This window comes from Aspergillus bombycis, assembly GCF_001792695.1.
Source record: "Aspergillus bombycis strain NRRL26010 chromosome Unknown contig00038, whole genome shotgun sequence".
Lineage (NCBI taxonomy): Eukaryota > Fungi > Ascomycota > Eurotiomycetes > Eurotiales > Aspergillaceae > Aspergillus > Aspergillus bombycis.
The window spans coordinates 108,804-129,467 of NW_019170040.1; the positions used below are offsets into that span (position 1 = coordinate 108,804).

At 50.7% G+C, this 20,664-nt stretch overlaps 6 protein-coding genes across 6 annotated transcripts; 3 read left to right on the forward strand and 3 right to left on the reverse strand.

The window, feature by feature from the left end:
- Positions 1-125: 125 nt before the first annotated feature.
- On the reverse strand, positions 126-1,332 carry ABOM_005497 (PIG-L family deacetylase; the record flags this gene model as incomplete). Its single annotated transcript, XM_022532626.1, has 4 exons — positions 126-495; positions 611-678; positions 753-943; positions 1,047-1,332. The coding sequence occupies 4 exons, from the start codon at positions 1,330-1,332 to the stop codon at positions 126-128; spliced, it is 915 nt and encodes a 304-aa protein (XP_022389483.1).
- Positions 1,333-1,978: 646 nt separating this feature from the next.
- On the forward strand, positions 1,979-4,181 carry ABOM_005498 (tryptophan synthase; the record flags this gene model as incomplete). The annotated part of the gene is made up of 3 exons (XM_022532627.1): positions 1,979-2,114; positions 2,170-2,473; positions 2,540-4,181. The coding sequence occupies 3 exons, from the start codon at positions 1,979-1,981 to the stop codon at positions 4,179-4,181; spliced, it is 2,082 nt and encodes a 693-aa protein (XP_022389547.1).
- A 3,764-nt stretch (positions 4,182-7,945) lies between these two features.
- ABOM_005499 (extracellular proline-rich protein) lies at positions 7,946-8,854 on the forward strand (the record flags this gene model as incomplete). Its single annotated transcript, XM_022532628.1, has 1 exon — positions 7,946-8,854. One exon carries the CDS (start codon positions 7,946-7,948, stop codon positions 8,852-8,854), a length of 909 nt encoding a protein of 302 aa, XP_022389491.1.
- A 464-nt stretch (positions 8,855-9,318) lies between these two features.
- Positions 9,319-12,912, reverse strand: ABOM_005500 (bifunctional cytochrome P450/NADPH--P450 reductase; the record flags this gene model as incomplete). The annotated part of the gene is made up of 5 exons (XM_022532629.1): positions 9,319-10,820; positions 10,897-11,883; positions 11,942-12,382; positions 12,440-12,685; positions 12,792-12,912. 5 exons carry the CDS (start codon positions 12,910-12,912, stop codon positions 9,319-9,321), a joined length of 3,297 nt encoding a protein of 1,098 aa, XP_022389529.1.
- Positions 12,913-14,068: 1,156 nt separating this feature from the next.
- Positions 14,069-15,628, forward strand: ABOM_005501 (CAIB/BAIF family enzyme; the record flags this gene model as incomplete). The annotated part of the gene is made up of 1 exon (XM_022532630.1): positions 14,069-15,628. The coding sequence occupies one exon, from the start codon at positions 14,069-14,071 to the stop codon at positions 15,626-15,628; it is 1,560 nt and encodes a 519-aa protein (XP_022389528.1).
- Positions 15,629-16,336: 708 nt separating this feature from the next.
- ABOM_005502 (glycoside hydrolase family 16 protein) lies at positions 16,337-17,484 on the reverse strand (the record flags this gene model as incomplete). The annotated part of the gene is made up of 2 exons (XM_022532631.1): positions 16,337-16,631; positions 16,688-17,484. The coding sequence occupies 2 exons, from the start codon at positions 17,482-17,484 to the stop codon at positions 16,337-16,339; spliced, it is 1,092 nt and encodes a 363-aa protein (XP_022389531.1).
- Between the last annotated feature and the right edge of the window lie 3,180 nt (positions 17,485-20,664).

The following is a 20,664-nucleotide window of genomic DNA, read 5'->3' on the forward strand; positions in this document are numbered from 1 at the left end:
ATGATGTATGTACATACAGTATCCACATATGGACTTTGGTAATCCGCATAGCATTGCACGCCTATACTCCACTCCACTCAACCTTAAGAAATAGTAGTATCCGATACTTCACCTCGTTTTGTATTTTATTCTACTCGGACCATCCTCCGCAGATCATTCACCCACATATACCGACTGATCAACAGGTAAAACACCCGATCAAAGGAATACTGACTCCCATGTTGACCAAACGCCTTTCGCGCCTGGGAATACCTCCGCCAGTCACTGACCAACAGCGCTCTATCCCCGTAGGGATCCTGCATCGTATTGCTCTTCCCATTGTCGACGTTGACGCCATCATATTCCGGTGGGGAAGATACAAGCGCCCGCAGAATACGCCCGGAGAAGGACATCGACGTCGGAATCAAATCAGCCAGACCGGCATACTTCCGGAGCAGGAATTTGGTCTGCAGTGAATACGTCGGTGGACCCTGTGGGGTTTGGGATATGTATTTACTAGGCTACTGTTAGTGCAATTATACTGTTTTTTGCGATGGCAAAATGACAAGAACCTATCATTAAACTACGAAAGCAGAAGAAGAAGATGAGGAAGGGGAGGGGAGGAACAAACCTCACACCAGCACTAACCGCCCGATGATTAACATGTCCGGATATACCCCCATTATCGAAGGTGATGATCTGTTGGATATATATATATATATGTTAAAACCGTGATAAAACCGTTGCATGTAGAAAGTAATCAGGAGACCCACCAAATCAATGTTCCATTTCTGGACGTACTGCCCCACAAGCTCCTCGATTAGATCCTCCCGCCACCATTTCCGGGGATCATCCTGGAGCTCGGAGTGATCTAGGTTCACGCATCGCTCGGGCTGAACCCCGAGTTCGGCACAGCTGCGTTGCAGCTCGCTGTGGCGGGTGTTGCCGATGCCGTCGTAGTTGCCTGGTTGTGTTTGCTGTTAGATTATGACCGATATGTTGTCCGGGTGGATGGGTAGGGGTTGTTTGAGACTTTTCGTATGAGAATGAAGAGAATGGATACGAACCAGAGGACAGCGCCAACAAAGCCCGGGTCACGGTCGCATCGTCACTGCGATAGAGAATACTCGGGCTGAAGAAGAGGGTCTCGTCGTCTGGATGCGCGGTGACCAGGAGGATGTTCGTGGCGGTGCGGAATGCGCTGGGGACGAGACGGGGATCGTTGGCGAGGGGGTAGGCGAGGAGATGGTACAGGAACAGGGGAGCGACGAGGAAGACTGTGGTGAAGAAGAAGGCGAGTGTTGTTGGTCTTCTCCAGATGCGCTGGATGAGGTGTTGGATGAGGTGTCGCATTGGGTCATGGGTTTGATGTACCTACTAGTACTGTCTGTATGTATATATGTTCGGAGGGTGTCGGTGACTTCAAGATGTTCGTGGGTGGAATGGATATAATACGGTACTGTTCTTCCATGGTTGGAGCTGCCCCAGGTTATTGTTCTGCCTAGTTTGGACTGGCGTCTTACGGTACTGTCGTATTGAATAGCTCGCCGGAATCGAATACACGGAGTTGTTATTGTTGGTCCTTGATCATTGTCGAATAATTTAGTCTACTGATCGGGGCAGGTTATCCTAGTCGGACGTTGGAGTTTCGCCCTGAGCGCACAGAAATAGAGGATGTATTCAAAGCCAAAAGGCTATCAGACTTTAAGGTTCCTAACTTCCTGTTTGTGGATGGGACTGGTGATGGTGGTAAGATAGTACTATAAATACTTGACCGTTTCAGCAGAGAACTGGTCTGTGTTCTTGAAGAAGGGGCAGACCGATATCGCAGCGGGACCAATTGATTGACGGGCCGATACAGTGATGGACCCGTTCCGCCAACTGGAACCTCATGGTGGATTGCGGCGAACGTTGACTCATCGTAGTTAATTTGGTCCCCATAAAAAAAGTATCGCCCCTCGTGTTCCAATTTTTACCACCACCAGACAATCAATCCACCATGGACCATCTCAAACAAACCTTTGCGCAATGCCAACAAGAAGGCCGCCCCGCGCTGGTCACGTATGTGACGGCCGGATTCCCCACGGCGGAGGAAACCCCGGACATCATGCTGGGCATGCAGGCCGGAGGAGCCGGTGAGTCCTTTTTAGCTCCATCCTTTCGATCAACCGACCCTGATCAATGGCGTAGATATTATTGAACTGGGTCTTCCATTCACCGACCCGATTGCGGACGGTCCCACCATTCAGAAATCAAACCTGAAGGCCCTCAAAAATGGGGTCACCATTACCTCCATGTTGGAGATGGTGCGGGAGGCCCGCCGGAAAGGACTCAAGACCCCCGTCCTCTTCATGGGCTACTACAACCCCCTTCTACGCTACGGGGAGTCCCAAATCCTGGCTGATTGCAAGGATGCCGGCGTCAACGGCTTCATTATTGTGGATTTGCCGCCGGAAGACGCGATTCGCTTCCGCAATGGCTGTACCAAGATGGGGTGGGTGGCACTGCCCTCGTGAATACGGAAATTTGGAAGTGACAGGCTTACTGACGCCATTGACAGACTCTCTTACGTCCCGCTGATCGCTCCTTCAACTACAGAGCAGCGCATGAAGGCTCTCTGCAGCATGGCCGACTCTTTCATCTATCTCGTCTCCCGCATGGGCGTCACGGGCGCCACGGGGTCCCTTAACACAGAGCTGCCCGCTCTCATTCAGCGCGTCAAGGGGCTGTCCGGCAATGTCCCCGTGGCTGTTGGATTTGGAATCAGCACGCGCGAGCATTTCCTGAGCGTGACGTCCATCGCCGACGGTGCTGTCATCGGCAGTCAGGTGATTAACATCCTGGCTGACGCCCCGGCCGGACAGGCCGCTCAGGCAGTCGAGGACTACTGCTTGAAGATCACACAGAGGAAAGTTACTCGGGACGCATCGACGAGCACAATCCCCGAGACAACCGAAACGAAAGCAGTCGCCCCGACCGAGGATGCAGCAGCAGCCGTGACTGATGGACCAGGACGGTTCGGTACTTTCGGTGGCCAATACGCCCCCGAGGCCCTCACAACGTGTCTGGCCGAACTCGAGGCCGGTTTCCAGACAGCTCTTGAGGACCCGACCTTCTGGGAGGAGTATCGGTCGTACTATCCCTATATGGGCCGTCCATCGAGCCTTCACCAGGCGACACGCTTGACCGAGCATGTCGGCGGCGCCAACATCTGGCTGAAACGGGAAGACCTCAACCACACTGGATCGCACAAGATCAATAATGCCCTGGGTCAGATCCTGATCGCTCGTCGGTTGGGTAAGACAGAGATCATCGCTGAAACAGGTGCTGGTCAACACGGTGTCGCGACTGCCACCGTGTGTGCTAAATTCGGCATGAAATGTACCATTTACATGGGTGCCGAGGATGTCCGTCGCCAGGCCTTGAACGTGTTCCGGATCCGCCTGCTGGGCGCCACTGTAATCCCCGTCGAATCGGGATCGCGTACCCTCCGTGATGCCGTGAATGAGGCCTTCCGCGCATGGATTGTCCGCCTGGATACCACCCACTATATCATCGGGTCTGCCATTGGGCCCCACCCCTTCCCTACGATGGTCAGGACCTTCCAGAGTGTGATCGGTAATGAAACCAAGGCTCAGATGCAAGAGCTGGGCAAGTCGCCGGATGCCGTTGTTGCCTGTGTTGGTGGAGGTTCTAACTCTGTTGGCATGTTCTACCCCTTCTCCAAGGACCTCTCTGTCCAACTAGTTGGCGTAGAAGCCGCCGGAGACGGTCTCGACACGGACCGACACTCCGCTACATTAACTGGTGGCTCCGTCGGTGTGCTGCATGGCGTTCGCACATACATCCTCCAGGACCAGCACGGCCAGATCTCCGACACCCATTCCATCTCTGCCGGGCTGGATTACCCCGGAGTTGGACCGGAACTGGCTCACTGGAAGGAAAGTAAGCGGGCGACGTTCCTGTCGGCCACTGATGCCCAGGCCTTCGAGGGCTTCCGTCTGCTGAGCCAGTTGGAAGGCATCATTCCCGCGCTGGAGACGTCTCACGCTGTGTGGGGTGCCATCCAGACAGCCAAGAAGCTGGGACCTGGCAAGGACATCGTCTTGTGTTTGAGTGGTCGCGGAGATAAGGACGTGCAGAGCGTGGCTGATGGATTGCCCACGATTGGGCCTCAGATTGGTTGGGACTTGCGGTTTTAAACATGCGAATTTCACTCTGCGCCTATAAAAGTTTAATGAAGTTCGAGAGGGCTAGATAGCTCGATAGATGAAATGATGATACGCCATGGTTTCAACGATTTCCGTAAGTATAAATTAGTTGCAATCCGGTGATCTCCCATAGCTCCGAGTCCCCGACCGAGTGAAGGCCGGGGTTATAGGGTGGCCATACCAATGATGGCCATGAGTTCAATGAAATGTAGCCTCTAAAGAGAAGAATGTCAAAACTCAATTCCACAACAGAGCCCTTAACAGCGCAATACGAGAGAAACTGTTTGTTACTGGCAACAAAAACAACAGTTATCAAGATCCGTAGGAAGTAAAAAAAATCTCCCCGACTGGGAGTCGAACCCAGGTCTCCCGCGCTTGTTCTCGGAAGAGATGACAAGCGGAAATCATGACCGTTAGACCATCGAGGATTAGTCATCGAGAGATAAACCTCTTAATTTGCTTTATCAAAGAAATATACTCCGGTGTTATTCAACCGTAAGAGCGATTCTGTTGGCTATCCGCCCTAGTACATTCGCCAGAAGCTAACCAAGGACTATCCATGCTGCACAGACACCCAGGAAGTGGTCTATTCCAGCATATCTACTCGTACACTTTCGATCACTGATATATCGAGGGCATCTATCTACGGCGAACTCGACATCCCAACATATAATGACGCAAGTTGACTTCTACCTTTGTTAAAAAGATAATCGGCATGACCCAGGAGTGTGGTTGTTCACATAATATCGCTGGAATTATGAAGGTGCTACAGATCCGGCTACTATTTGGAATGACCAGCTGACAGTATCTTCACCATGCCTCGATTTTAATATGTTCCAATGAATGCAGCGCAAAACAACGGTCTGTAAGACAGTGGCTGACAATGATGTTCCATTCGTGAGTTACTTGTAAGTTGTGGCAATCTCCGTCTGTGATACAGACCTCGCAATAAGTGCCACGGTCAATCCTATGGAGAATGGTGAAATGTTTAAAACAATTCAGTGTTTGCGGTGTGTTCCCTCAGCCGCGTAATCACCAATCTATCTCGGATTCAGTTGCGCTCCGGGTGGAATTTCTGGCCCGAGCTTTTACAGTGCAGCAGAGGAAGGTGACTGGCTGAAGGCCATCTAACACAATGGTGCTGCAGCTAGGTGTGGTAACAATTCTATCTTTAGCATTTCACACGTCTTGGGCTCCAATAAAGGAAGTGTACAACTACCTGCCTTACAGGATTGTTGTTTGGTGTCAATTTGCAGAGCCCGATGCTACTCTGAAGTCTGCTAAGATGATATCAGACCAAAGCCTTACTGGGTCGATTGATCTGCAATTCTAGCCCACGCTAGCTGGTTAGCCTTCAGGCCAGTCTTTGGCCTTTACCTGACTACCTCACTCGCAGCCATACTCTTTTCGGAGAAAACGACGAGATTCACTTATGTAACTCACCTCGCCTCGAGAAGAGCCGAAATAATCCCTGTTAAGAGATGGTTGATTCGATGTTCCGATATTCACCCATACTTTGTGACTAAAAACTCTACCTTGCATATGCTTATTCGCCATTTGACTCCACACAAGCTGGCAAGCACGCCAACTGCCGTCAGAAAGAACCGGCGTGTCAGACAAAATTAGCGATATGACAGAGGGATAGTACCTGTTCCTCCGTGCATAAATCTAAATCCGTGCCAAACGCCCTTAAACTTCAGCTTTCCACCTATACGATCATCTCCCTTCGACGATCCTTACTCTTCTCTGCAATAAATCCGAAACGGCCATTACTTCAACATCGGTCCGTCAACCTTGGGTCCAATAGTCCAGACCTTAAGTCCAGAAATTGGACTAACCCATTGCCTTTCTTGTTGGCACTTGCCATTTGGAATGAGATCCCAGAGGCTTGGCGGGGCCTGAACGGATCAGATAAGGAGTTAACATATCTATGCTAAAGTTAACGTTGATATGAATACTGGATACCTCGTCTAAGAGTGGCGGGAAGTCGCTTCAATTCGATTGTTTCATTATTGAGCTAGCAGTGGAGACCTATGGCTGACGACGACTTTGACTTTTATACTCGATTGTGCGATGCGATGGCGCTTACGGCGGACGAGACGTTATGTGCGGCATAATGCGTGAAATGTTTTACTGCTAGATCAGGCATTTAGTGAAGATCCAGGAACATACCATGGAGCAAAGGGCATGTTTTCAATGGCAGAGAGGCAATACTTGGGGACTTGTAGGAGGTCCCTCTGTCTGAATAGGACATCCTGGCGAGAACAGAGTTAGTTCATAGGCAATGAACCGTTTACCCAACAGATCCACAGGGCATATGTGCCGAATCAAGGCCACTACTTAAGCTCGGTGCCGGCATTCGAAGCGACATATCATACAAGGGGATAGAGTCAGGGCGATTGCAAGGATCCCGGCCCGGCTCCGGCCTCAAGGCTCAGGCAGCCGTCCGTGCGTGCTTTTTCCACCTTTCCCGTGCGTAGTCAATTCAATCTACTTCTGACTCCCAACGCCATCTTATTCCATCACTCGGAATTCCCGACTCCATACGCGCCTTCACCCTCCAATAACGGTCGTGGAAAACAGTCCCGACCGTTTCTAGGCCAGAATAGCCCGTTTCATAGCCGCCATGTCGGTTTTCCTCGATACTCTGGCCAGGACTTACTGTCGGGCCATCAGCCACATTGGTCCAGTGGCTGCTGCAAGATGGAGCCGTTGATCGTCGGGACTACGTACTCTTAGTTGGGATTAACTTCGGTTACTCGTGCCAAGAAATTCTCCAGTGCCGACTTCGCACCACATGGCCTGACGTGGACTCGACGAAGATGGCTTCGGATTGTCCCACACCCCTTTCCAGGGGCTCAAACAGAGGTCGTCTGAAGTTTAGGTCGGTTGCACCAATAGGATAATTCGCTGGCCCATACGCCTTGTGGTGGATTAGAATGTCGATCTCAGCAGCAGTCCATTGGGCTTTCAATGTGATTGGTGGTCAATTGTCTCTCGGTGGGTCTACTCTTCATAGACACAAGGATCTCCGTCTCGAATTCCATGAGAGGAAACATTGCGAGCTCAGGCTTGGCTGGCCCAGTGTAAGGGCGTGACTCCCAATGCTTCCAGATGGCTTCAAATCACGTCATGAACCAGAGAATTAGATGTCGATTTGGGCAGGATGGTGTGCGATTTCATCATTGCCCCCGTATACAAGACCCTTGTTTTCAGGGTACACTCAGGGTATACTCAAGTTGAACCCTGTGGGAGTATTCTTGGATCTTATGTCAACCTCGACTGGAATACTGGCAACCTTCACAAGACGACCATTGCCGTCCGACTACACTTCTTAGGGCTACAGGCAATTTTACCCGAACGCCCCTAGGCCGTGGAGAAGAAGTCCCATTTGGGGAATGATACACAGGACTCAACCTGATTCTGACATGGTTCCACGATGTTCCACTTCTCAATATTAGGTTTGGCGTGCCTGAAATCGAACCCCTGCAGTCCGAGCTTGGGATCTACCCCCGACTTTGATGAGGTGCTCCTGGCTAACCGCTCTTCATCAGCTGCTTCAAAGCTATCGGCATTCGTTTGCCCCCTGGTTGTCGCAATCTATAAAGCCCTTCCACTCCCCCATGGCTTTCAACCTCTTGTTCAGGATCAACCTCATCAGCTTTTTTTAAGTGAATCTGGCATTCCTTAAACGCATTCCTTTTGAACCCATATCTTATACCTTAATTACTTTCCTTCCTTAACCACTATCCAAAATGAAGTTCTCCAACGCTGCTGCTCTTGGCCTCGTGGGCTGTGCCCTTGCCTTGCCCAAGCACATCGAGGGCGGCGACCGTCAGTCTCTCCCTAACTTGCCATCCGGTTTCCCCATCCCGTCCGGCACTCCGTCCGAGGGCCAGCCCCAGGAGGGCGGCGAGGGTAACTTCCCTGGTCCTAGCGGAACGTTCCCCTCCAGCTTCCCCGTTCCCTCCGGCGGCGCTGGTTTCCCCGGCCCCAGCGGCTTCCCAGTTCCTTCCGGCGGTGCTGGCTTCCCTGCTCCCAGCGGACAGCCTGATTTCCCTGCTCCCAGCGGACAGCCTGACTTCCCTACTCCCTCCGGCGGAGCAGGATTCCCCGAACAGTCGTTCGACAAGCGGGACGAGGGCTTCCAATTCCCCGACCCCAGCGGCTTCCCTGTGCCCTCCGGCATTATTCCCTCCGGCTTCCCCATTCCATCCGGTATCCCATCCGGCTTCCCCATTCCCTCCGGCATTCCTTCCGGCTTCCCCGTTCCATCGGGATCACCTTCTAGCGGCTCTCCCTTCGGTGACTCCTCCTTCAGCGGATTCCAGAAACAACAGTCCCAGGGCACCGATGAAGGTGACGACAACGACGACGAGTCCTCCTTCCCGACGCCCTCCGGAGCGCCCTCGTCGGCCCCCAGCGGCGAGCCCGACTTCCCTACCCCCAGCGGTCCTGCTCCTTCCGGTGGTTTCCCTAGTGGTTTCCCCGGCGGCCACCACGGCGAAGGCCACCACGGCGGTAAGGGCCACCATGCGAGGGCCACGGCCCCAAGCCGACTGGAACCCAGCCCTCTGGCAGCGGAAGCGGTCCTCGTCCCACTCCGTCGGGCTCTTTCCCTAAGCCTAGTGGGGGGGCTTCGTTCCCTTTCTTTGCTTAGGTGATTCTTTTCTGAGGGGCATGCGTGTACGGTGGATATTAGGTCTTAGTAGGGGGTTGAGTTGGGTTTGAGGGGATTGGCAGTTATGCGGGTGGATGTTTGTGGTTTGGGGTGGGTTTGTGTGTATTGTATGTAGTTAGTTGGTGAAATGAAGATGCTGTTTGGTCCTACTTCCTGTGTGTGGGTTGTAGGGTATGTATGTTTATTACATGGGCTATGTAGTAGTTGATATAGTCTCTGATATCTGGTATAGTCAATGCGCCTGTGGACTACCAGAAGAGGGAATAGGGTGTCCTCGGCAAATGCCGTGTGGGGAGAGATAGCAATGAACGCAGCAGAACAAGGGTGCTTGAAATACCCAGAAGCAACTCCCATTAGTCCAACTAAATGTCCAACACCCATTCTATGTCAATTTGACCGTGTGATAGATACCAAGATCACGACCCCAGGGGCCAGGGCAGTAACGAACTACGTAAACACATCCGTCGCATACCTCTCCTCGGTCTTCAACCCATCCAAGTATTCCTCGGCAGCCGCCTCCTTATCCCCATCGGGCCCATTCTCCAGCCATCTCTCCATGAACATATCTTTGAATCTCTGGCGAATGCCTTGACCAACATTCATCCCGCCACACACGTAGATCCGTGCTCCCTGGTCAATTAACTTAAGTAGCTCGCCACGGTCCTCAAACATCAGATCCTGGACATGACGCCCCGGTGACCCATCACTCGGGCGACTATACGCCCGTCGGATATCCACAGCCCCCTGCCGACTCCATTCGTCTAGCTCACTCGCGTGGATATCGTCCTTGCCCTTTGTGCGACAGCCGATGTATAATATAGCTCTCGCTGGTTTTCCTGTGTCAGAATGGTCAGCGTCGGAAGAGAGTTCACTACGGATCCTTTCCGCGCGATCCATGATGAAACCGCGGAAGGGGGCTAGACCGCTTCCTGCACATGCCATTATCAACGGTGTTTCCTCTTTCAACGGGGGTTTGAAGCCTCTGTTGTTTGAGGCGCGGATGGAGATCTGGGCGCGGTCTCCTGGTTGGAGTGAGGAGAGGTAGGTTGATGCGACACCTACGAATTGCCTGTTCTTTGTTGATAGGTGGGGTGAGTTTAACACTGAGAAGGTGATGGAGCATTCTGCTGGGTTGGCTAGTGGGGATGATGAGATCGAGTATTGGCGGACTCGCATGGGGGGTAGCATGGCGAGAAAAGTGCTCAGTGGTAGATTGATGGAGGGGTAGCGTGTGAGGATGTCGAGGGGGCTTAGCCGGCTGTTGATGACTTCTTCAGTGAAGCGATTAGGACTGGAGGCGAGAAGGTGCAGTTCTGCTTGGGTGTCTGTATCTGTGGTAGTTGCCTCTGCGAGGGTGGTCAGGTCTCGCTTGGATGCTGGCTGGGACAGCTCCACGTACGTGGAAAAGAGCTCGAAGGCGGAGATGGGCGTCTCTAGAGGCATGTTCGTGATCCCATCTGGAGCATGCGATGGCTTCCAGACGGTAAGCATAGAGTCCCATGATATGTTAAACCGGCGGATCGCGCGGCGAACAACATGAGCTGGGTTTACGGGTAATACGATGAGATAATCTCCACATTGATAGGTCGTGTCAGGTGGTAGTTTGAATCGCAGCGTCCTCTTGGCTGGAACGTCGGGCGTTGTGAGCAGCGTGTTTTCGAGCACGTATCCCTCCTGCAGCTGAAGGCCCAGCGTGGAAGCTCGCACACTTGAAGTTACGTCGACCTGTAAGGCAGACTTGGCTTGTACATCTCCCTTTGGTGGTTCACGGCCAAACTTCAAACTGGTTGCCGGCCAGAGGATGGACTCGCTCCAGGTATCGAAGTCAGAGAACATGTCTGAGTTGGCGGCATCAGCCACACCCATGTCACATAAGTGGATTCCACCGTGTTTCTCGATAAGACCATTGATAGCTTTAGGGATGCGAAGAAACGTGGCTGACCAGTCATCTGATAGTCTCAGCTCATTAGCAAATACACATTCCAGAGCAACTGAATGGCATCCATCAAGCAGAGGGTAGCTCACGATGACCACATCCGAACACAGCGTAGTTTACTCCGTCCAACTCGGCTTCCCTTAGTCCCTTCAGCCATTTGAAGAAATGGGCGGCATTATCCGGAGGCTGTCCCTCGTACGATGCGGTAATGAAGACGACAGGGCTGTCTCTAGGAATTTTCTCCATGGCTGAGTTCAGATTTTCAATCTTGGCCGCAAAACCGTATCCCATAGAGTCCTTAGCTAGCCTCTGAGCCAGAGCCTCACAGGTACCAGTATTGCTACCAAAGAATATATGCATAGGTTTCACATGAGATCGCACGTCTGTATTGGATTTCTTCTCGCCATTGAGTGTCGGAAGAGCATTGGACGAAATTTCGCCACCGCCGTTCAAGAAGCTCGCTAACTGGGCCGCATCTAGACCTCTTCGAAGCGTTGCCTTCATATAGAAGCCTTCTGGCTTAATTGATAATGACTGCTTGATTCGAAGATTGTAGCTGAGATTCTCCATCTCAAAATTGAAACTCTGCAGCAACACGGCCACCACAAGCAACATCTCTTGCCAGGCAAATGGCCGACCGATGCATCCTCTCATACCGTTTCCAAATGGCTTCCACGCGTTCTTAGGCAGATTTTCAAAGTTTTTATCCAGCATTCGCTCTGGCTTGAACTCCTCGGCATCGTCACCATAGACTTTCGCATCCCGATGTACCTTTCCCATGATAAGAACCACTGGCTCATCCTTGTTTAAAGCATACTTGCCCTTCCCTAGAGTTACTGGATCCTCATGGTTCTTAGCGGGGTGGGGATGAAAAGCGATTAAAGGAACTGGAGCCTGCAGTCGCAGTGTCTCTCTCAGTGAGGCTGCAATGTAAGGCAATTTTGACAAATCCTCTGCTGTAATCTTCCGTTGACCGACTACTGTGTCGACCTCTTCTTGTGCCCTCTGGTATGCATGCAGGTTTTTCAGCAGATAATAGAAAAGGAATGTCAATGTGGCAGATGTTGTCTCGTGACCTATGCGAAAGGTCAGTCATAAGGGTAGCAAACTGACGCATAGGCGCAACGCCCTTACCCGCGACAAGGAATGTTATCATATTGTTGATAATTGAGTCGTCACTGAGATGCTGACCAGTCTGAAGATCTTGGCCAAGGATGAGGGCATTAAGCAGGTCCTTCTTGTCTTCTGGATTATTTCTCCGTGCATCAACCAACTCCTGAGACAAAGTTCGTAGAAGACTGATATCACTCCAGTATTTTTTATTTTCCCTCGTAGGTAGGCTGTTAAGAAGTGTCGGACGGAAAGTCCTATCGGAAGATCCTTGCAGCAACGTAGCCACTGCCTTGATAAAAGGATGCAAATCTTCACTATAGAAAGAATTGAACCTAGTCCCCATGGAACAGAGCGCGATAGTGTCCAGCGTCAAACGAGTGAAGTCTTCATTGGCCATTATAGTAGCAGCTGACCCCTGTCGTGCCCACTTCAGAGCAAGCTGGCTTGCAATATCGTACATGTCTATATGTGGTCACGCTTCCGATTAGCATGTGGCGTTTGACGCGGTGAATAACACACCTTCGTACATGGCTCGAATCATCAACGGCCCAAAAGCTGGAACCAGGACGCGATGTGCGATCGCCCAGTTATCTTCCCCAGGATAATCCGCCGTAAAAAGACCATCTTGAACGCCGTTTCGAATTTCCCTCAATCCAGCGGTCACAACCTTTGTGAATCGTTCCTCGTCACAAACTTCATCAACGAGCTCGTGGGTACTTATGAACACTCTTGATGCTCCAGCGAGGTGCAGCCGAAAGATCGGACCTTATAGCGCGTATCATTAGCGATGCTAAAAGATATACTTGGTATAAAGCGATAGAGCATAGCTACGGCAGCCAGAGCAGTAGAATGTGTGCTTGATGGGATATACCATAGGTTTCCGCCAGGAGCTGAAAGCTTTTCTCCGGTGCCTCAGAATCAACATCCAGGATGTTTCCCAACAGAGGCAGGCCTCTGGGCTCTGGAATTGGGATGTATTTCGTCTTTTCCATAGCGAGTGGGACCGATATTAGGTCGTTCTTTAATATCTCGGGACGGAGGATCAGTGACTGCTAACTAAGTGTGTACTCTGAGCTTCGCATGTAAATGCTGTTGGTATAAGACTTGTTAAACCAGGAAAGCGGGCTGAGAGGCAACCAGTAGTTATTAGAGAGAAAGGTAAGATTTCTGAAATTAAGAGCGCACATAAGTGATCCTATAAAACAATATGAAGGGCGTCTTACAGTTTGTTCTATGAATCAACCATTAACAGATGAGCCATCGCTCTCTCAGCCTTACCGTTGACAAGGTACAGCCCCGGCAAGTGATGGTTTCGCTTTACTTCTATGCTCTAGGTGATTGTGTGGCGCCGACGAGAAGCACCATCAGTACAACAACGGGTCGGTCCAAAGTATATTGGCTTCAAGAACAGAATAGGGGCGTCGCCGGTTGTACAAGCGTTGAGGCATAACTTCTCATCGGCGATCGGACATGTTTCGCGCCGGCTTTTACCAGAAGGAAGTTTGCTGTCTCGGTCATATATGCATGAGTTTTAGGGCTGTCTTTGCAGCAATTACTGACGATGTTGACCGCATCAAACGTGGCGTTGTCGTTGAGGGTCAGACGTGTTTCACCGTTGAATCCATCGTGATCCTCACAGAAAGTAGTCGGCTTGATACATGACAAGCGGAAGCAAGATACTCCGCCATTGTTCGTGCCTATACGGGGTCTTTCACCCATGCGAAGCCAAATGGCTTCCCCGTCAGGCATGGTTTCAGCGGGACGACTTGGAAATTTCTCATTCTGTGTGCATATTGATAAGCCAATGGGATATTTAATTAGTTGTTTCTTGCTCGATTTACTGACTGACCAACAGTGGCTATCAGAGACCATGCTCGGCGGGGCCAGGAAATAGCCGATCGGCGAGAGCATCGAAATGCATATTATTCCTATCACCGCTCGGCCACTTCCACCGAATGCCGAGGTGAGAAACAGGCAGAACCTGAGTCATGGAGTTGTGCCGTTCTTCCGGACAAGACAATCATCGTATATATTAAGTTGATGGGTCGAACTACCAAAACTCAACAAAGCATGTGACTCGCCCTTCAGACAACGTGACTGGACGGTAGATACGAGCATTTCTCTCATTTCTCACAACATTCGAGTCTGATGAACCGAATACTCAATTCGTTCAGGTACTTGACTAGGACCTCTGCCAAACTGAACATCATGACTTTCGAGAACACCGTCGGTGGTGCTTCAGCCAATTACTCGACTAAATCGTCTGCCACTGACCGGACCGCCTTTACCGCGACAGACACGGTGGAGTACATATGGAAAGGGTTGGGTCTGCCTGAGGAGGCGCTTCGGTCTCTTCATATCGAGGGGAATGAGCTAGGTCTTCCCTCGTCGTTTAAGATAGCAGATCTTGCTCAGGCAACAATCAGTCTCTCCGCGTTGCTTGCAGCTCAAATTCACGCCATTCGCAATTCCATGTCCACTCCAGTGGTAACAGTTCCTCGGCGGCATGCAGTGATCGAATTCAAATCGGAGAGGCTTTATTCGTTTTCTGGTCAGTCTTTACCCGACACATGGGGTCCTCTGAGTGGGCTGCACAAATCCTTAGATGGATATGTGCGAGTGCACGATTCCTTTGCCAACCATCACAACGGTGCGACGGCTCTTGTTGGATGCTCACCGGATGTCACCCGCGCTGAGTTTGCTTCCAAAATCGCGTCGTGGCGCTCAGTGGACCTAGAATCTGCTGCGTTTGAGGCGAACGTGGTGATCTCTGCTCTTCGCAACTACTCCGAATGGGACGCCCTCCCGCAGGCACGTGCCATTGCCGACTTCCCTATTCTCCTTCGGAAGATCGGGGATGCACCTATTGGCCTTCCCCAAGAGATGCGTGCAGCTAATGCCGACAAATCTCTCCGGGGCCTTCGAGTCCTGGAATTCTCTCGGGTGATCGCCGCGCCGCTATCTGGGAGAACATTGGCTGCTCACGGCGCAGACGTTCTCTGGGTGACGAGTCCAAATCTTCCGGACCTTCCAGTTTTGGATCGTGACCTTGGTCGCGGGAAAAGAACAGTTCATCTTGATTTGCTGGCAGAGGAGGGCCGTGAGGATCTTACCCGGCTTGTTGAGGACGCCCACGTCGTCATTCAAGGGTATAGACCGGGTAGTCTGGCTGCCCGCGGTCTCTCGCCCGAGGTACTCGCTCAGCGGTTCTCGCATCGCGGTATTATATGTGCCAATCTCTCTGCATATGGGCCTTCTGGTCCATGGTCAGACAAGCGTGGTTTTGACTCACTGGTTCAAACATGCTCCGGTATGAATGTATCCGAAGCGGAGCATTACGGTGCGGGGGAGCCTGCGCGACCAATGCCATGCCAAGCCTTAGACCATGCAGCAGGCTACTTCCTCGCGTCAGGTGTTCAAGCTGCTCTGTACAAGCAGGCTACAGAGGGCGGTTCATGGGAGGTCAATGTTTCCCTTGCTGGGGTAATGAAATACCTGCGGTCTCTTGGACAGTTCACCGGCAGAGATGGTTTTCAGTCACAGGACTATACGTGCACTGCCGATGTACCTCCGGAATATCTGGAGACAAGGTCAACGGGTTTTGGTGAAATGACCGCTGTGCGTCATTCCGCCTCGATTCAAGGGGTCAAGGTTGGCTGGGATATCATGCCTAAACCCTTAGGTTCGGATGAGAAGAAGTGGCTATAGGCTGCCGGCTATACGTTCAGATCAGCTCCTGCACAGTACCCCTTAGTTCCCACTCTTGGTTCATTCACTAGATCGTCTTCCCCTTGTGGAACTTTGGTGGACGGGCCAAAAGACATCTTCAATCCTTGAGTTCGATGTTGTGTACAAGTAACGATCATCACCATTAGTTCGTAAGGCGGCTTGAAAGCGTTGGGCAAGCTCAACACTGAATAGGCAAAGTAAGATGTGATTATCCAAGAGGAACTTATGGGATAGGACAGGCGGTGGCTATATATGCCATACACCATCTAATGAAAAAAAAAATAGAAGGCTGCGGAATTGGATATACAATGCAGATTGGTATATACAATCAATGAAAGTGTCCAGTTGAAAACACGATACAAAAAGTTAGTAAATGGTATATATATAGACATGAAATTGGAAGAATAGGGAAGAGGATTTCAAGGTAAATCATGAGCCCAATACGCTCTGCCAAAACGACGCCGAAACCCCGAGATTGAAAACCAACCCACGCAACTTTGGCCAGCAAAGCTGGCGCGAGATCATTTCGCTCGACCTCTGCTGTGACATGCACAAGGACCCAGCATGGCAGACCCTCTGTGCAGGTGGCGTGGCAGAAGACATCTGAAAAACATTCTTTGTTTCGTTCTCATCATCAACGCAGGGATAATGTTGTCGTATCCCTAGGTATCTCTGACGAAGTTTTGGCTAGTTCACCGGTTGGTAACCTTTATTTCCCCATTCGCTTGCTTTCCAGGTAGTTTGCAGGTTGTTCATCTCATTTCGTTCAGTGTTCCACTTAGCGTCGTCGAGGGCGTATTCAAGACGTCCCTTCTTGCGCTGCCTGACAAAGTAAAGGGCGCCTCCGGCGATAAGAAGAACTCCAGCAGCTGCGGCACCGCAGTAAACACCGGTCTTAGCCGCAGTGGGTAGGTCTGCCCATTTCTCCGCCAGAGACTTCTCTGGCTCTTTGTTCAGTTGGTCCACGGTAGTGGAGTTACCCCTAATTTCAATGTCAGTACCAAGCCATAGATGTTCGGGCTTAGGGGAAAGACTTACTCAACAACCTGAATACTTTCCCAGGAGCCAGAGTGATCGGTGTAGTTGTACTCTTTTCCAGTATGGAAGTCATGCACGCGCACGTTCTTAACAACCATGGTATAGGGGCCAGCGTCATAATCGACCTGACCTCCAGCCCATTCAATTGTACCCTGCGCGTTCTTTGAATCACCGGCAGGCCAGATACCAAAACGAACGTTGCTAGGCGTTTGTGGGTAGTTCTTGCCATCCAGGGCATCTTCAGGCTTCAACGTGCGGACCAGATTGCCGTCGATCCACCACTCGAGCTTCTCCTGAGTCCAGTAGGTGGTGTAATTGTGGAATTCTGTATCGGCGTTCTCCACATAGTGGAAACCACCACGGCTGAACGAGGTGTCGTTGCCTTTGCCGAAGTAGTTAGATTGGACCTCAGAGGTATTGTAGCCGACCCACTCCCAGTCGATCTCGTCCAGATCGGCTGACTGAAGCACCACACTGCTGACGATACCGCCACCCTTCGCCATCTTGACGTGGGACTCGACAATGCCGAAGAAGATAAAGAAGTTCGACTGCAGCGTCGGAGAATCTAGTTTCTTTTTGATGGAAAATTCGGCGCCAGTGTCCTTCCAGTCAATTTGGCCGTTCGTAACCGACCAAATCTTGTCGTCCATAGTCTCATTGAAGACCCAAGAGTGATTAGTACCCAGAGCCGGCGCTGCGGGACAGGTTGTGTTGAGAGGGTTACAGTCGGTCCATGTCTGAGCGGTCACCGAACAGACGAAGGCCGTCAACAGGGCCAGTACGGTGAAGAGCGACATGGTGGGAAGGTACAGTTAGTCTCAGAAACCCCTCCCGTTCCTCGAAGTGATTGTGGATGATATATAAAACAGAGTGGAACACGCAAAAGCTAAACCCCGGATTCAAGTCGACGAGTTGTTTCGGCTCAGATAAGGAGGGAAAGGGGGGTCGGTAATACGACGAACAATCGGTTCTCTCTCACCAACAGCCAAATATAAAAGAGTGACGATATCCGAACTAAAGACTGGATGTGCGATCACGCCGCACGAGGAATTTGATGTCCACCCGGGAGAAGGAATGGAAAGAGAACGACGAACGGTGGGAATGGGAGGGGAACGACAGGAGGAGGGTTGAAAGAACAACCATGGCGGCGATTTCCATTGCTTTAATTAAACCGGGTAATTATTATTAGCGTCCTTTTTTTTTCCCTCTTCTTTTCTGTAGTCGGCACTGGCCAAGCGGTGTTCTGTATCCATTTTTTCTTGCCTTCCATCTGCAGTAATACCACTAATTGGTGGCTCCAATTGTTTAAGGGGTAAGTTTGAGCAGTCCAAAACTGGGCATCTATCGGTCTTGGATGCACACACTAATGCCGAGGGTGGCTAGTTCAACTGGTCGGCTAGCCGGATGCGGTAAGTAGCTTAGGGTCCCTGTCCCTCACCCTAACCGCATCCGAACTAGCGCTGCGCCGGCCCTTAAAAGATCAAACAAATCTGGGGCTATCACCGCCAATCACACAAATTCTGCAGGGGTTCTGATAAGGCCTTTGAAACTTGATCTGGAAAACCCACGGAAACGCACTATGGGATGATACGACTAGTAGTTCTTAGGAGAGGACCCCCTATCAAGGGTAGGATATTTCTGTCATATATGTGATACGCGGGGGAACTTGGGATGAACACGTCTCGATCTTCACGATTTGGGGTACGGCTACAAAGGAAGATCATCCATATTAAAAATTTTTTCTTTTTTCTGGAGTATAATAAACCTGGTGGCACGGTTGCCCGAAATACCCTTCCGAGTTAAAACCCCCCTGAACCACAGCAAATGAAAATGCAAGATGTGGAATCCAATAAGTGAAACTAGCCTCGGTGTTGGCAACAAAGGATCCATCCATCTTGGCCTTACAAATTGAATAGTAATGCCATGCCATAGGCACCTGGTTCTAATGCTCCAGCGGTGAGTGGCTCCGGTGGCAATGACCGGCAAAAGATTTTAAGTGCTCGGGCGATTTTATTATTAGAAGAGTGTGTGGTAGCACTTCGACAAAAATTCTAATTAAGGATGTCGAGTGTACATGTATTGTACCTGCATACATACAATCTACATACAATACGGAGTACATGCATTTGAAACAATCTGCGACGACTTCAAGAATGTTATTATAGATGTAAAGGTCTCATGAACATCCCTTGCGTTGTGCTTGAGGAGGAGAAAGAAAAAGATCCTTGGGCCATGCAATATCCACACGATATTACACCGCGTCCCATGTGTGGTTCAGACTGAAACGTAAAGCCCGCTCATCATAAAAGTTCTTGCAGTGGTTCCATCTCCATACCGACCTGACAGATAGTAGTATTATGTTGGTAATTTTCCTAGATCATGACGTCGTACCGTTCGTTCAATACAGTTGAATAATGACAGCCTCCGGGCATTCCACAGCACCTGACATCCAAGCCAAACCCAGAAAGGAGTCGTTCAGTTTCCATAAATATATTTATACACCCCACGTGCTCCATCCATATCATCTCAGCTGAGGTAGACCTTCGCTGGTCTCCTCACGCTCGGTTTCTCCACGTACTCATAGTACGTTGGACTTCGTCGACGTCGATGCCGGTGGCGAGTCTCGGTTCCTCCACCACCATAGCTGCTATAACCATAATCGGGCTCCCCGCCGCCCTGGGCTCCGGGCAACGAACATATTCTCCAGAGCCACAGAAGCAATAGCGTGCCCGCGATCGACCCAATGACGATTCCAGCAATACCCCCGCCCGAAATGCTATCCGGACAGTTATCAGAGGAGGCTTGACGGGCCTGAAGTATGTTCAACGTTGGAGCCTAAGTAAAAACGTTAACATGGTCCAATGCCATTGGTATTGAATAATCAGAGGCTGGATTATCCACGGTTCCTGGTTCGGGCCGATATGGAGGGATCCATGGTATCCATCCGCGACTTACCATGATGGTGTGGACCGATAGCAAGTTTACTCTAATTGCTCATGGAGTCTGAAAGGCGTGGAATCATCAATGGCCACTAGGAGAAAATCCCCAGATTATATGAAGCCTCCACACAGCATCGTTAACATGCGGATTCTTCGCCCACTGACGTCAATCAAACGTCTTGCGAGGGCCACAGATCCCGCGACGATCTCCATCGCCAAAAGCAAGGCCATTAACTTCTGATCCGTGTCTTCCTTCCAATAAGAAGACGCAGTGGGCTGTCTTAACTCTTTTTTATCTTTTTATTCACATGCAGTAGGCATGCCGTCTGTGCGATGGCTCCGTTTCCATGTGCCGTTTGATGCAAATCGGAGTAGGGTTGGACCCGCATTCTTGATTGTACTCTAGGATATTTCTACAGAGTCTGCGATTGCCCCACGTTCTGATCATAACATCCCTCGGTTGTTTTCTGTCATTTGATAGCAGCCTTGCTGGTACAATGGACATTCTCCCAATGCCGCTGAAATGTCAGATGTTGGATAGTCGCGGGAGTGACGCAATCTCGGCAAACAAGGCTGGCGAATCCTTCGACAAGGGACGACCGCCCAACCCTGCCCACTGATTGATTGACTTCGTGTTGAGTTAAGCTTATTGTTAATCACTACGTCAATTTGAACGTCTAATCTCCATTCGTCCAGTGCTCGCTCACTGGAAGTTTGTACAGGAGAATACGCGAACAAAGCGAGAATAGTATGCATTACTCAACCAAGGCCTGCATAAAAAGGATAGGTATGTTATTAAATCCTAGAGATTAATCAATTATAAAAGTAGCCATCAGCGAATGGATATCATATTAGTATCAATACGAAATCCATACGGAATTAGGGCGATCCGACCACCCCACTGTACTATTAGTACGGAGTAGTCTCCCCTCATGTCTCGTTAAATTACCTTGTGTCTTAGCTCATTGGCAGCGGCAATCGCGAGTCCTTATAGGTACTATATCTAAATTTAGCACGCCAGGAGATCTCTTCGCTTTG